The sequence below is a fragment of the Cebus imitator genome, unplaced genomic scaffold (assembly GCF_001604975.1).
Source record: "Cebus imitator isolate Cc_AM_T3 unplaced genomic scaffold, Cebus_imitator-1.0 Scaffold46, whole genome shotgun sequence".
Taxonomy (NCBI): Eukaryota; Metazoa; Chordata; class Mammalia; order Primates; family Cebidae; genus Cebus; species Cebus imitator.
The window spans coordinates 3040103-3057622 of NW_016107361.1; the positions used below are offsets into that span (position 1 = coordinate 3040103).

At 33.5% G+C, this 17520-nt stretch overlaps 1 protein-coding gene across 1 annotated transcript in view; it reads left to right on the plus strand.

Annotated features, from left to right (window-relative positions):
• TMEM232 (transmembrane protein 232) overlaps positions 1 to 17520 on the plus strand; it is a 337836-nt gene that overhangs the window by 112889 nt on the left and 207427 nt on the right. The window contains exons 8-9 of the mRNA XM_037737996.1: positions 13860 to 13983; positions 14807 to 15056. Of these exons, the coding sequence (XP_037593924.1) occupies positions 13860 to 13983; positions 14807 to 15056 (374 nt within the window). The remainder of the gene's footprint in view (positions 1 to 13859; positions 13984 to 14806; positions 15057 to 17520) is intronic.

Below are 17520 nucleotides of genomic sequence, written 5' to 3' on the forward strand. Positions count from 1 at the left end.
ATATGTTAATTTTGGATGAGAAAATGAAGAGTCATAGTTTTGGCATGAGTTCAGTGGAGGAAAGATGTTTTAAGTTGACAAATAATAATTGTATATATTTATGGGATACAATGTGATGTTAGGATATGTGTATATCTTGTGGAATGAGTAAATCAAGCTTATTAACATATCCATCACTTCACATCCTTATCAGTTTTTGGTGGTAAGAGCAACTAAAATTTATTAGCAATTTTGAAATATACTTTTTTTACCTTTACCATAGTCACAATGCTGTACAATAGATCACTAGATCTCATTCTTCCTGTCTAACTGAAACTTTGAACACTTTGATTGACATCTCTTCCCCTTCTTCCCTACTCCCCTACTCCCCATCCCAAGTCTTATACGATTCTATGCTCTAGTTCAACAAGTTTGGCTTTTTTAGATTCCATTTACAAGTGAGATTATACAGTATTTATCTTTCTATAATATGCTTATTTCATTTAGCATAATGCCCCTATGTCCATTCATGTTTCTTCTTTTTAAAGACTGGATAGTATTCCATTGTATATAGATATCATACTTTCTTTATCCATTCATCAATCAATGAACACTTAGGTCGATTACATATCTTGGCCATTATTAATAATGCTGCAATCAACATGGAAATTCAGTTATCTATTCAACACACTGATTTCACTTTTTTGGGATATATATGTAGAAGTGGGATTGTTAGATCATATGGTAGTTCTATTTTCAATTTTTGAGGAATCTCCATACTGTTTTTACATCAATAATGTGAAAGGATGTCCTTTTCTCAACATCCTCATCAACATCTGTTATCTTTCATCTTTTAGATTATAGCCATTTTAACAGGTGTGAGGTGATATTTCGTTTTGGTTTTAATTTGCATTTTCCTTATGATTAGTGATGTTTAGCACATTTTCATCTATCTATTGACCATTAGTGTGTCTTTTTTTGAGAAATGTCTGTTCAGGTCCTTTACTCATTTTTTCATTGGTATATTTGTTTTCTTGTCATTGAGTTGTTTCAGTTCCTTCTATATTTTAGATATTAGCCCTTTACCAAATGTATGGTTTGCACATATTTTCTCCAAATACGTGGGTTGTCTCTTTACTTTGTTAATGTTTCATTTTATAATTGAAGTAGTCTTTATTCCATTTTGAGTTAACTTTTCTGTATAGTGTGAGAGAAGAGGCTAATTTAATTATTCTGTATGTGGATTTTCACTTCTCCCAATACCACTTATTGAAGAGATTATTTTATCCCTATTGTGTATTCTTGGTAACTGTCAAAAATCAATTGACCATAAATGCTTGAATTTACCTCTGGTCTTTCTATTCTGTGCCTTTGGCAAATGTCTCTGTATGCTATTGCCATGCTGTTTTAATTACTATAGCTTTGTAATACATTTTAAAATCTAGTATTGTGATGTTTCCAGATTTTTTCGTTTTGCTCATAATTGCTTTGGTTAAGAGACTTTTGTGGTTTCAAACAAATTTTAATTTTTTTTCTGCTTCTGTGAAGAATAACATTAAAATTTTGATATGAATTGCATTGAACCTGTAAATCACTCATTTTTCCTATCCATGAACATGGAATATCTTCACATTTATTTGTTTAGGCTTTAATTTTTTCATTATTTTATATTTTTCAATGTACAGATTTTTCACTTCCTTGGTTCAATTTATTCTTAAGTATTTTATTTTTTGCTATTGTAAATGAGATTGCTTTCATAATATCTTTTTTAGATAGTCTGTCATTAGTATATAGCAGTGCTACTGATTTTAATATGTTGATTTTTGTCACCTGCAAACTTCAACTTTACTGAATTCATTTAATGTTCTAACAGGTTTTTTTTGTGTTGCTTTAATAGATGTTTTAGGGTTTTCTATATATAAGATCATTTGGTCAGCAAATGAAAACAGTTTTACTTTCTTCTTTCCTTTTCAGATGACTTTTTTTTTTCTTTTTCTTGACTAACTGCTCTGGCTAGGCCTTTTACTATTATGTTACACAGAAGAGGTGAGAGTGAGCATCCTTGTCCTCTTCCTGATTTTAGACAGAAGCTTTCAACTTGTCACCATTGAGGATAATGTTAGTTGTAGGCTTGCCATGTACGACCTTTATTGTCTTGAGGAGTATTTCTGAGGAAATTGATCAGAGGGCATTCTTTTTTAAAGAGGATCAGAGTTTTGAATTATTTTTCAGTGATAATAAAAATAATAATTTGTAGTGCAATACCAAGTTGAAAATACAATTGCCATATTTCTTTCTTTCTTTAATTAATTCCTCTTTTAAGCCTCTGGCAGCTCATTCTATACCAAAGGCCTTTGTATATGTAAATTCTAAGTCCCTCAGAATCAAATATAAACCCTTCTAAAAGTCTGAAACACTTTTTATGAACAAAAGTTATTTTCCCACTTGTATTTGGAAGTTTGTGGGATTTTGGATTAAATAAAGATTTTTGCAGGATGGCTTAAAGCTTACCTAATTTCCTTAAAAATAACCTACTTTAGATTAGAGTTAATCAATAATTTGTTTTGTCTCATAGACTGATGGGAGAAACCTGTTCAGTATTGTAGTTTGACAAGATTGCGATATTTTTACATTTTAAAATAAAGAATACTATTTATAAATATGAAACTAAAATGCAAATAGATCATATTTACTACAATAATACATAATATAATTTTACTTATTATATTTTAATACAGAGCTTCTATAAACAAAAAAATTTAGAGGTTCTTATTGGTGCAAATTAGCCTATTCTGGAAGCTGTGGAGATTCTTTCAGACCCTTTTTAATGATAGAAAATAAGTTGTTGGGTATTCAAATATTTAATTTATTTTTCAAGATGACAAATGACTAGAACTACTTAAGCTCTTGGAAAACTCTAACTGGATTTAGAACATAACCAAAATTGTATTTTAACATATAAAAATAAATCTTGTATGACTTTGTCAAATTTATTTTAAAAGTACTCTAATAATTACCAAATAAACAAGTTTAAATGATTGCCAAAACAGTAAATGTAGCTGATTAAGAATATCAAATTGTGGAAGTCAATTCTTTCTTTAACCAATTTTTAGATTTTGCTGTATTGCATTGACATCGATTTAATTTAACTTGCTAATGATTTATGGTGAAGGTTGTAAATATTTATGTACCAGTTTTTTTAAAACTTAGTATTTTATAAATTTAGAGCATTATAGACAATACAAAACCATTCTTATTTTAGAAATAAACTGAGGCCACGTTTATTAGGCTTACTGATGAGTGGAACCAGATTTTAAGAGTTTTGATATAGCACTCTCTCCAGTGCATCATTCAGCTGTCATTCTAGTTGTATTGTTAAGCAGATAACTGCTTTGAGACAGCCTATCACTGAAACTAGACTTTTCTTTTTCTGGGAGGATGTTGTGGAAATTATCAAGTGAAGAAGGGGATAACAGTGTTTAGACAATGCTCAATGAACAGAGGAGTAAAGTGAAAAATACAGTGACTGCTCATAATAGAAAGGAAAACAATAATTGCTAAAAAGAGTACTGCCAAATAGTTTTGATTCTATTTTTTATATTGTCTTTTTTTATTTTAAAGAAAAGTTTTAATCTTTTTTTAAAAAAATAGTTGGTTCTAGCAAAGAAAAACTATTGACATTAAAATAATAATTTGTGTTTTTGAGTTAGCAATTTGACTAACTTTATAAAGTTGATTAAATTGATCAACTTTTAAAAGTTGATTTAAAAATATTTGGTATAATGATAACATTTTAAAATCAACTTTTCTCCTTACAAAATATTTATTTATATAAAAGCCTATATAGGTTTCAAGAGGCCATTACCCCAGATAAAGTAATACAATCTGTAATATAATTACCAAAATAAAAATAGAAATGATTTTATGTTTTTAGGGAAACTTTAATATTGGTCTCAGGTACTACTAAGATACCACTGAGTACATGCAAAAAATTAAGAAAATGAACTGCATGTATTTAGAATGATAAAGAAATATTGAGGCACCAGGCCCTGATGATACATTAGACTTCATCAGGATTTGCTCATCCAAATAGTCTTAAAATTGTGACACGTGGTGAAAGACACTTTTGGTTTAACACCTAAAATGCAATACCAGTGACCATTAGCTGGAGTAACCTGAGCAATTTCATTTGCCATACATCTCAGGAAAGTAACATAATGTTGAATAAATGTTCAGAGATTTAGAAAGCAAAGAGAGCCCATTCAACTGAAATATTAGAAGAAATTTTATTTATAGTGGCAAAAATCACTTGTGCTTGTGCCCATGAAAGTGAAATGTACTTATCTGTCCATCTCTGATGCTATCGCTGAGTAGGTAATTCATCATGTATCTCCGTGGGTGACTTCTTATAACCCCTTTTATAAAGATCCTACAATACAAAAAGAAACAAATAGAAACAAATGGTTTCAGCTGAGCCTGGAAAAGAGCAGGTTCAGGATCAAAGAAAGGGCTCAAGGAAGGCAGTCAACAGAATTAGAGCAGCCTTGCTGGGGGACAGGGTAAAACTGAAGAAAGAATACACTGAAGACTGTAAAACCTGATGAAGTAAAGGCCAAGAGAATGCAGGAGCCTCCTCCCAGCTGCCATGCATTGGCCTTTATCTGCCCATAGCTGGAGATAAGCAGCTTGCTGGAAGGCAGATATCCATTTAATGCAGTTTAATTTTACATGATGCTTCATACTGTCAATGCTCCACCCTGTGGTTTGGCCTTTTATACACGGCACCATTTGCTCTGGGGAGATAGCTCAAGTTAACGCAAAAGGCTTTCTAATCTAACATGAAAATAATGAATTGTGTTTATAATTGAATTATTAGCCAACGAAGACTGCTGAGAAATGCAGTATGGCATTTCAATCCAGCAATAAAATTATATCTCCCAACACAAAATAACTGATTTAATGTGCTCCATAAGTGTATTCCCAAAAAGCCTGACAATTTAAAACTGTCTTGAATATGGCAAGTGTTTTCCAGGCATACAGTGTTTCTGTTTGCATCAAAATGAATGAAACAAGGAATTAACTGCTTTGTATGGGCAGCAAGGCACTTCCTTTTCAGCTAGATCACTGATATCCACATTGTCTATATCCTTGATCCTAGTAATTATAATGCCCATGTGATGGCCTACACTAGACCATTCAAACAGAAGCTTGCATTAAGACTCCTTAATTCCTCATGAACTGAAATGTCAATGTAGGTTCTCATTCTTCTGTTATTTCCTTGATGCTTCTTGATTAATTTCTTGGATTTCTTTATGATCCTTTGATCTCTGGAACCAATTATAGCTATTTAGTCTGTATCAAGGGTAAATATCCACTATGTATGCTGCTACATTATTGTACAGCGAAACAACAATGCAACCTGAAACCAGAAGACATGAGTTTTAGTCTTGTCTTTTGCTACCTGTCTAATTTTGAATGTCGCTTAACCCCTGTTGAACCCCAGGGTCTGTTTAGTAGTTGTGTGGAGATAACAGCCCCCTCAAAGAGCTTTTGAAAGACTTAAATGAGATAAGTAATATGAAAACACCTATTAGACTCTAGTTCTTCCCTGGATACTACATGTCCTGCCAGTTCATATTTGAACCAATTTTTCCCCAGTCAGGCTCCTGCCTCCTGAATTTCTACCTCAGTGCGCATCGTCATGTCCTCTCCTCCGGGAAACAAAATCAGACATCTCATCTTCTTTGTCTCACTTTCCCCATCCAATTCAGGATCTGACAATGTTGTACTAACGACACTTCAAAATTGTTCTCCTGCTCCCTGTTCCCACTATCACGACCTCGGTTTGGGCTCTTATTGCCTCTTGACCAGCTTCACTGGTCTCCTTGCCTTAAGTCCTTCCCCTCAACAATCTGTCATACACTATGCTGCCAGGGTTATAACATAAATGTGACTATAACACTCTCCAGCTTAAAATTATTTAATAAGAACTGTTTTACATGATATGGAGGCAGCAACCCCATCAGTGTCTCATAAATTGCCATTATATTTAAAAAAATAAGAAAAACAAAGATGGTGACTGAAAGATTCTGCTAATAGGTTTAATTACCACCAACCAACCAATAGCCAGGAGAGCCTGATGGGTCTGGGTGGAGGGAAACAATTAGTGCCCCACCTCTGCCTTCCCTGATGTGAGGGCAGTCATTGCTTGTCTGAGGCTCCATCCCTTCACTCTCCCACACCAGCTTCCCTGGAACTCAAAGAATGAAGTCCTGAAAGCAGGAGAAAAAGCCTTTTAGCAGACATGCTAAAGGATAGATTTTTTTCATCCATCTTTTCTAAGTAACAAAAATCAGGCAATGGCAAAGTAAATATATTCTTTTTTTTCTCTCTAATGTATCCTTTTTTTAAATTATACTTTAAGTTCTGGGGTACATGTGCAGATTGTGCAGGTTTGTTACATAGATATACACATGCCATGGTGGTGGTTTGCTGCATCCATTGCTGGGTCATCTACATTAGGTATTTCTCCTAATGCTGTCCCTCCCCTGTCCCTCCATCCCCTACTATTCCTCCCCTAGCCCTTTACCCCACAGGCCCCAGTGTGTGATGTCCCCCTCCCTGTGTCCGTGTGTTCTCATTGTTCAACACCCACTTATGAGTGAGAGCATGCAGTGTTTGGTTTTCTGTTCTAGAGTCAGTTTGCTGAGAATGATGGTTTTCAGTTTCATCCATGTCCCTGCAAAGGACATGAACTCATCCTTTTTTATGGCTGCATAGTATTCCATGGTGCATATGTGCCACATTTTCTTTATCCAGTCTGTCACTGATGGGCATTTGGGTTGGTTCCAAGTTTTTGCTATTGTAAATTGTTTTTGCCACAATAAACATATGTGTGCACATGGGTCTTTAAACTAGAATGATTTATAATCCTTTGGTTATATACCCAGTAACAGGATTGCTGAGTCAAATGGTATTTCTAGTTCTAGATCCTTGAGGAATTGCCACACTGTCTTCCACAATGGTTGAATTAATTTATGCTCCTACCAATGGTGTAAAAGTGTTCCTATTTCTCCACATCCTCTCCAGCATCTGTTGTCACCTAATTTTTTAATGATCACCATTCTAACTGGTGTGAGATGGTATCTCAATGTGGTTTTGATTTGCATTTCTCTAATGACCAGTGATTCGATGAGCTTTTTTCATATGCTTGTTGGCTGCATAAATGTCTTCTTTTGAAAAGTGTCCATTCATGTCATTTGGCCACTTTTTGATGGGGTTGCTTGTATTTTTCTTGTAAATTTGTTTAAGTTCTCTGTAGATTCTGGATATTAGCTCTTTATCAGATGGGTGGATTGCAAAACTTTTTTTCTCAGCCTGTTGGTTGCTGGTTCAATCTATTGATAGTTTCTTTTGCTGTGCAGAAGCTCTTAAGTTTAATTAGATCCCATTTGTCTGTTTTGTCTTTTGTTGCCATTGTTTTGGTGTTTTAGTTATGAAGTCCTTGTCCATGCCTATGTCCTGAATGGTATTACCTAGGTTTTCGTCTAGAGTTTTTATGGTGTTTTAGGCCTCATGTTTAAATATTTAACCCATCTGGAGCTAATTTTTGTATAAGGTATAAGGAAGGGATCCCATCTCAGCTTTCTACATTTGGCTAGCCAGTTTTTCCAATACCATTTATTAAATGGAGAATCCTTTCCCCATTGCTTGTTTTTGTCAGGTTTGCTGAAGATCAGATGGCTATAGTTGTGTAGCATTATTCCTGGGGCCTCTGCTCTGTTCCATTGGTCTATATTTCTGTTTTGGTACCAGTACCATGCTGTTTTGATTACAGTAGCCTTGTAATATAGTTTGAAGTCAGGTAGAGTGATGCCTCCAAGCTTTTTTTTTTGATTAGGATTGTCTTGGCTATGTGGGCTCTTTTTTGGTTCCATATAAAGTTTAAGGTGTCTTTTTTTTTAAACTGTGAAGAAAGTGATTGGTAGCTGGATAGGGATAGCATTGAATCTATAAATTACTTTGGGCACTTTGGCCATTTTCATGATATTGATTCTTCCTAACCATTAGCATGGAATGTTTTTCCACCTGCTTGTGTCCTATCTTATTTCCTTGAGCAATGGTTTGTAGTTATTGTTGAAGAGGTCCTTCATATCCCTCAATAGTTGTATTCCTAGGTATTTGATTCTCTTTATAGCAATTGTGAATGGGAGTTCACTCATGATTTGGCTCTCTGGTTATCTGTTATTGGTGTATAGGAATGCTTGCTATTTTTGCACATTGATTTTGTATCCTGAGACTGCAAAGTTGCTTATCAGCTTAAGGAGATTTGGGGCTGAGACAATGGGGTTTTCTAAATATACAGTCATGTCATCTGCAAACAGGGACAATTTGACTTCCTCCTTTCCTAATTGAATACCTTTATTTCTTTCTCTTGCCTGATGGCCCTAGCCAGAACTTACAATACTATGTTGAATAGGAGTGGTGCGAAAAGTTATCCTTGTCTTTTGCTAGTTTTTGAGGAGAATGCTTCCAGCTTTTGCCCATTTAGAATGATATTGGCTGTGAGTTTGTCATAAATAGCTCTTATTATTTTGAGATACCATCCACTGATGCCTAGCTTATTGAGAGTTTTTAGCATAAAGGGCTGTTGAATTTTGTCAAAGGCCTTCTCTGCATCTATTGAGATAATGGTGTGGTTTTTGTCTTTGGTTCTGTTTAAATGATGAATTAGGTTTATAGATTTGTGGATGTTGAACCAGGCTTGCATCCCTGGGGTGAAGCCAACTTGATTGTGATGGATAAGCTTTTTAATGTGCTGTTGGATTCGGTTCACCAATATTTTATTGTAAACATATTTTTGCACTGATTTCTCTAAGTAGTAAAAATCAAGAGTGAAATACTAACTGCCCTCTTCTCCACGTGCAGCAATGACTGAGACTAATTTATTTACTCTAATTCTCCCCTTTCTAGTCTGCTAATATAACTTGAGCTCTGATAACATTGTAGTTATTATTTCAAATGTTATATCTTCTCCTTAAATAATTATATATATATCTGCATTTAATTATTTGGTCATATTTACAAAATTATTTTTATTTAAATTTATCTTTTTCTTCAACTCGTCTGCAGTCATTTAACACTAGGATTTTCCTTTCTTAAACTGTTAAATACTATTAATTTGTTTCTTAGCTTGAATAAATTTCTAAATGTATTTGTAGATTACTTATTAAAGTAGGTAAGGCCATGATTATATACAAACCTTGGCTGGTTACATTTATCACCATTTATTTTTCCCCTAAGAAGGATAATGTACATTTTGTCTGGTAATAGACATCTATGATTACAGTGTTTATTTTTTGTTTAATTCCCCCTTCAAATCTCTAAATGTTACTGTACTGTTTCCTAACACCATGATGAGGTGTTCAAAGTTCTCTTTTTTTTCTGTTTAATTATCAGTCCATCATTTATTAGGAGTATCTTTGTGATTTAGTAGGCAGGAGTTAACTACCACCCTTTCTTGTTCATGTTAGGAGCCTGTTGAGGTAATCTCTACGTTACCTAGAGAGAAACTCCACTTTGAGAAGCTGTGCACAAATACTGTGGCTGCTGGTCTACATTTTTTCAAGGCCTGTTATTGACTACTCATAGTTCATATGTGTTCCCAACTTCTGCCTCTTGGTCGGTGCTTAGGGTTTTTATTTTTATTTTGTGTTTTACATTATGGTAGGAAATCCCATATATCTTGTGGACACCTGCATTCAATTTTGGACTTTTTGTTACGGTTATTCTTTAGTTGGGCCTCATTTACTTCATAACTTTAAATTGCCCTCCCTCCCCTCCCCTCCCTCATCCCCTTCCCCTCCCTTCCCCCATTTTCCTCCCCTCCCCCTTCCTTCCTTTCCTCCCTTCCTCCCTTCTTCCCTTCCTCCCTTCTTTCCTTCCTTCCTTCCTTCCTTCCATCCTTCCTTCCTTCTTTCCTTCCTTCCTTCCTTTCTTCCTTTCTTCCTTCTGTAGGACTACCACATTTTTCCTTGATTTTTGTCTGTTTCAATAATAATTAGTAATAGATATACTTTCCACATTTTCCTCTAAATTATGAAAGGCTTTCTCAAGTTTCCTCTTTCAAGTGTTATTCTGCAGTTAACTTCCTCAACTATGGATTTTAATTATATTTTTACATGTTAATTTCCTTGAAATCTTTTATCTTACTCTACTACCTTTCATCTCAGCATCAAGGCTTTTCATTGTGGTTTATTATCCTGAGCTTTATTAAAGATGCATAAAGGTCTTGTAAAAATAACTTCTGGTTCCTGTGAGAAATCATTTTCAGAATTATGACCTTCTCTGATTTTGAGACTGATATTTTCTTTAGCCTTTGCTAAAGGCTATTTTCACTGGTCTTGTGTAGATCCCTCTTCTTCACTTTCCAGTTACTTTTTCTAGAACCAGGAGAAATATATTAAAAGGATATTTTTAAATAAAAAGTTTGTATTCACAGCATTCATAACAAAGTTGGTAAAAATTACAACACTCAGTGTGTGATGTTATCAGGGAGCTTCCTGTGTTCTCCTTACTCTTTGATAGTCTACCTGTGAGGAGAAAATGCACTTCTGTATTCCAATTTTATCATCCCCACTCCTGTCTTCTCTCATCCCACATACCTATAGGTACTGTATATTGATACTGGATGTTATCATCTCTGAATAAATATGGGGAGATAAGGATGAGCCCAGAAATAATACTCTCTTGCTACTTAAAAAAATCAGGGCCTCAAGATAAAGGATTAGCTGTACTTTCTGTGAGATTCTATGCAAAACAGTAGAGATAATTTTTTTCTTTAAAATATTTTTTGTTTTACTCTCTTTTGGGGAAAACAAGGCTGCTGTGTTTCAAGAAGTGGCATGTGGTTGCTCCTTACTGCTTTCAGCTTCGTCAACTTTATGGTTTATGGAAATTCTCTGTAAGTTGATATTATTAGTGACGTCTCTTTCCTTCTGTTTTCAGGATCATGTGAATTTTTGATATTGTCTGTGCTTTCTGAAATATTTATAGCAATGTTGAAATAAGTTGTGCAAGGGTTACTACTTAGAGACATTTTAATTCCATGAAAAAAATAAAATCTAGTAATTGAGAAAATGGATATAGAGGAGTAAGAAGAACCTAAGAAAACTTTTAAATGCTGATGTTCCTAACCTCTATAAATGTGTGCATGTATGTATATATTGTTATTTTGGACAAGTAAACCTCAGCTCAGTTTCTTTATTTACAAAATTAGAGCAAATATATTATACTTACATATTATTTTGTATAACTTTAATTTCACGGCAATGTGAAACCAAGTCAATATGCGGATGCTTGAGACTTTCTGTATTTTAATGAGTTCACAAAGAAGCTAGTGCTGTATGAAAATTTCTAGCCTAATCCAATTTTAGTTCTTCTTTCTATGGCATTGATTTTCAATTTTACTTTAGTTTTTAACAAACTGCAGTTCATAAGTATAAATGTTTCTGTTTTTGATGAAAGCATTTTCATTCACAGACAATTTTGTGATTAGCAGAATTAATTAAAAATAGTGTGTTTCTGGTGAAGCATTTCCCTACCATAAGTGGCTGACACTTTCTCAATGAGACTACCCTAGGTTAGCTTTAATTTTCCAGATTGAAAAGAGAAAAGAAAAATGAAAACCTCCTGATTATGAAGTATATTCAATGGAAAAGAAGTTTTATGAACTCTATGAGTATCTTCTCTTTTAATTGAGTATAATGTGAAGTATAAATGATAAGTAGTCTGGGGAATGACTTATCCTCTTTCTTGGTGGTCATTGGGACAGAATTCTTCTTCCAGTCACTCTATGACTTTAATGAGAAAGTTATCGAACTCATATCTTTTTTACTTCAAACAAATAGTATATAATTGAATACAATTTAGCATTCTGGACCTAGTCATCTTACATAGAGCATTTCATTCAAATCTCACAAAAGTCTCTAAAAAATGAGTTTTGCTGTGTTTTCTTTACAGACAAGTAAATTAAGATTGGGATAGGGTACATAAGTTATCCTATAACATGTACCTAATTAGTGGCAAAGCTAAGATTTCATCTTGATGTTTCTGACTCTAAAGTTCATGTTCATGAGATTTTATCTTCTTCATTTTGCAGAAACTTGACTACATTTGCATAACCAAACAGGACTTTCTTTATTGCACATGACAAGTAGTGCAGTGCTAAGGAAATCTTCAAGACCCAAGCTTCTTCTAGTTACCTTTTCTGTCATGTATAGCAGGTGATTTTTATCCTCCTTGTTGTAAGAAGGCTGCTGTGTCTCTGGTATCATGCAATATATGCATTACAAGCAGGAGGAAGAGGATGAGCAAGGAGTAAAATAACACCTGTTATTTAATTAAAATTTTTTTGTCTTCACCAGAAAAATAATGGCTTACCTGGAAGCCTTCATAATATGCTTCCATTTATAGCTCATTAACCAAATCTACACGTAGGGCTGTTCTAAACTTCAAGGGAATCTAGGCAGTCAATTTTAATCAAACTTACTGAAATATAAATTAGATACCATGAACTTCCTACATTAATGTACACAGGGCAAATGCATACATTCATGTAATCACTACTCCAGTCAAGATACAGAGAATTCCATCTTGAGGGAGAAAACTTAATTGAGCATCTTGTCATCTTGAACAAAATTCAGGTTCTATTAGAAAAGGAGACAAATAGTATTAGGTGGGCAATAGGCAGCGCCTGCAACACTAAGGTTACATATGGACATTTATGTAATGGTTTAGAAGCTGAATTGCAAGACAGAAAATGCTTCTTGATGAGAGAACACTTGAGTTACAACTAACCTAGCTTAAAAAGGAAACTCAGATAAGTCCCTCAGACCTATTAATGTCTCAGTTTTCTAATGTGAAAACAGGTCTTAAAAGATCTTAAAGGTGTCAAAAATTGTTTTTCAAATCAAATGAAATAATTTATGTGAAAGCACATCAACATCTGTAAAGCCCTATATAATGTAAAGAATTGTCTTTAATTTTCATAATCAGAAAAGTTTGATTTAGAAAATGATGATGACCTTGAACTTATGGGCCTGAAATATCACAGTTGTGAAATTCAAATATTCTTGTAAAATATACTAACTTTTAAATGTATTAATTGCATACAAATCAAGGCAATAAACAGCTATAGGCACAAAACATTTTTAATTGCATTCTTATCCATTCTCTTTCAAACTATTTTTTATTTAAGTAAAAAAATCACAGATTTGTAATTTTCAAAACCTTCAAAATATACGTACATTTATAACTAACACATTGTGTGATTTCCCAGTTTTTATAATATTTAAAAAATAATGCTTAGTCTTTTGTTCATGTGAAATATAAATTTTATTTTGAGAAATTGTACTTTTTGCAAAATCAAAGAATGTTGAATCTTTGGAGTGTCTTAGAGAAAGCCCATCTTTAAAAAATTGCTGTCTTTGGAGAAGAAGATCATCTGTTGAAAGTCAACTCGTGGAATCAGTTGCAAGAGGTTAAAAATTAAAACCTATTGTGAATTTTGGGGGGCACTCTAGAACCAGAGCCCCTGATTGCTTGTTGTTCAGGATCTATGAAGAAATGTGATTATTTGTAGTATTTATTACTCGGATTCATCAGAGCACTACTCTGAACTCAAACATCTTACCTAAATGTGCCTCCTCTTTGCAGATTTTTACCATAAGTGAGAGCCAATACTAATATTTATTGAAAATAAATATATCTGGTAATCCAGACATGTCTTTCCTCTGGCCTATTACCTTTTTTTACATTAAAAAGTTGATTATTATTATTTTCCATTACAATCTTTATCCTTTTGTCCATAAAATTTTCAGGTTGGATTCAGTACTGGCTTTATTGGTCCTTGGGGAGGCTGCCAAATTAAACATGGGCTGCTTGAAAGCTTTAATGGACCTAGTGAAAGATTTTGTTTCAAGCATTATGTCTGTTCAAAATCAGGTAACATTGCTAATTTATATGAGAAAAGAGAACTGAAGAGAAAGAGATTTTATTTTTGCCACTATTTAAATTGCATATCATATTAGGGCATATAATGTGTATAACTGTAATAATAATTTTAATTAAATATAAAAGCAAATTCACCTTAACCGTTTATCATAAACATTTTTCATTTTCATTACATAATATTAAAATTTGTATTTTGGTTGAGGTAAGATAACTTATGGAAACATTTCTGTATTGTTGATTATTAAATTTGTTTCTAATTGTTCACAGTTAATTAGAAGTAATGTTGAATTGTTATTGTCCTACATAAAATCTCTATGTACACTTCTGTTTCTTTAGAGTAGGCTAATAACATTAAATTACCAAGTGAAAGACTATGAAGTTTCTTTCCAAGTTTTTAGGACAGATGTCCAAATTACTTTCCATAAGATATATTAATAACTTTCTTGCATCCCTATGAACAATAAATGAAATTGTCACACCTAGAATTGAGCTGTATATCAAAAGATTCCTTTTGAATGTAATATGGGAAATAGTATCTCATTGGATTAATTTTCATTCCATTAACTGCTACGTAAATTGCAAAGTTGTTTTTTATATAATTATTAGCTATTTATATTTTTTATTCTTTGAACTGTATGTTATGCAGTCTATTCATGGCAAACCTGTTTTTGAATGAACACATTTAGAAATATTATTTTATTATGGTCTTTTAACAACCCCAGAAAGTTTGAAGATACTTATTATAAGTACACTATATAGTTATTAATATGCAAAGACATACTTTGATGATCAAATATCTATTTTCTTATTTCAGGAGGAAAGTTGCAAGGTAGAAGATTTTTCCTGGGCCTGGAATGTAGTCTACATATATACAGTAATTCTTGCAGAAATCTGCATGTATGCGGCCACTTCTGATTTGCGAAAAACTGCTTTGATCGGTTTCTGTCACTGTAAAAGTTCCCGAAAATATATTTTACACCTGGACAAATCAGTACAGCCAGAATTAAAGGAAACAAGTATTTTAAGTCTTTTGGAATATTTCTCTTCCAAAATGTCAGATAATTGTAAGTAGATTGTTTTTACACTTTGAGAGTAATATTTTTAAGTGTCCCTGTCTATATATAGTAACAAGCATTTTACAAAAGTTAATATTTAGAAATAGAAAAAAAATTTAAATTCCTAAAATTTAAAGTATATAACATATATATATATTTACTAAGGCCAAGTGTCACTCAGTCTGTTACTTAAGCTGCAGTGCAGTGGCACGATCTCTGCTCACTGAAACCTCCTCCTCTGGTTCAAGCGATTCTCCTGCCTCAGCCTCGTGAGCAGCTGGGACTATAGGCACTTGCCACCACCCCTGGCTAAGTTTTGTATTTTTAGTAGAGCCGGGGTTTTGCCATGTTGGCCAGGTTGGTCTCAAACTCCTGACCTCAAGTGATCTACCACGTCAGTCAAAGTTCTGGGATTACATGCGTGAGCCACCACACCCAGTCAGAAAGTTTTTATCAGTAATTTTTAAACAACTGAAATAGAAACTAGATTCAGTTGACTGATTATTCAAATTATATTTCTTGAAAACGAAAGCTGCATTTAAGCAAACCTGGGTAATATATATGAAGTTTATTTCCTCTTTATTTTTATTTTGTTCCCCATAGGATTTATCTTCTCTCCTCCATGTTCTCTAGGCATTTACTGTTTCCCTCTTGTTTTTTTCCTGCCCAGAGGAATCCTCTACAATTACTTCACTCAATTATTCTAGTACAGTAGTTATATCTGACATCTTATAGTCCATCAGATAGTAGCTATCTTATGTCTCAAGACTAAAGGTCATTTTGCCTTTGTATTTATGAGAGATAATAGAATAAAATACTTTGATTTTTCAAAGAGTACTATGGGGACAATATTAGTCTTTTTTGGTTGAATAAAATTTATAGGTTTATTGAGACAAATAATTGCAGTTTGTATATTGTTGTAGTCTATTGTGTATGTGACTCTCACTTCCATTAAATGCTAAGATAATGGAGACTGAAGAATCATGTCTGAATTACATTTTCATTAACCCAGCATCTAGCATAATAACACATAATTATGATAGTGGATTTGTAACATAATTAAATAAATCATTTAATTTCAGATATAATTGCAAGATTTTGAAAATATTGAAAGAGGTAAGATATAATCTTTTGCCAGAACCACAATTCATTGATTTTGGGGAATTTATGCTTAAATATAATTTTAAATAGTAAGACTTTAGAAGTAGATGAAAATTTCATTCTCAGAAATTTTATTTACCTTGCTTTCAATATATTTTTTGCTTAATCAATAGATTGAAACCCAGCATTTCTAAGTGGAGTTAGGTCGACCTTTTCCCTCTTTTTAAGCTTTTATTTTTTTATTGGTGCCAATTTTAAACAGATCTTTATTCTTAAGTATGCAAATTATATTTCTTTCATGTTTATATTAATGAAGTGAAGATACAGGTATTCATTTCTTTTCCTGTTCACAATTTTAATTATTGGGAATGTCAGAAATTTTCATATATAACAGCTCAATACATGATTTTTACTAAACAGACTCATCTACATTTTTGGCCGTCAATTCTTGTCTGGCTAGGTAGGTTAGTTTTTCCTGACTTCTAGTGGCAGGTCCAGAAAAGGCCCTCTATGGGAAGAACCTTTACTCCCAGAAACCTCTTGGCTTCCCTTTGGTCATGTCCCCCGAACTCTTACATAACCTTATGATGATGGGATTAAATGTTTCTGCGGACATTCACAAAACTCACATTTTTTTTTCCTCCTTAACAGTATGATTTTTAACAAGTTTATTATTATACTTTAAGTTCTGGGATACATGTGCAAAACGTGCAGGTTTGTTATATAGGTATACATGTGCCATGGTGGTTTGCTGCAACCATCAGCCTGTCATCTAGGTTTTAAGCCCCGCATGCATTAGGTATTTGTTCTAACGCCCTCCCTTCATTCCTCCCTCCACCACCGACAAGCACCGGTGTGTGATGTTCCCATCCCTGTGTTCTCATTGTTTAAATCCCACTTATGAGTCAGAACATGCAGTGTTTGGTTTTCTGTTCCTGTGTTACTTTGCTAAGAATGATGGTTTCCAGCTTCATCCACGTCCCTGCAAAGAACATGAACTCATTCCTTTTTATGGCTGCATAGTATTCCATGATGTAAATGTGACACATTTTCTTTATTGAGTCAATCATTGATAGGCATTTGGGTTGGTTTCAAGTTTTTGCTATTATGAATAATGTTGCAATAAACATGTGTGCATGTGTTTATAGTAGAATGCTTTACAATCCTTTGGGTATTACCCAGTAATGGAATTACTGGGTCAAATGGTATTTCTAGTTCTAGATCCTTGAGGAATCACCACACTATCTTTCATAATGGTTGAACTAATTTACACTCACACTAGCAATGTAAAAGCATTCCTATTTCTCTACATCCTCTCCAGCATCTGTTGTTTCCTGACTTTTCAATGATCAAGATTCTAACTGGTATGAGA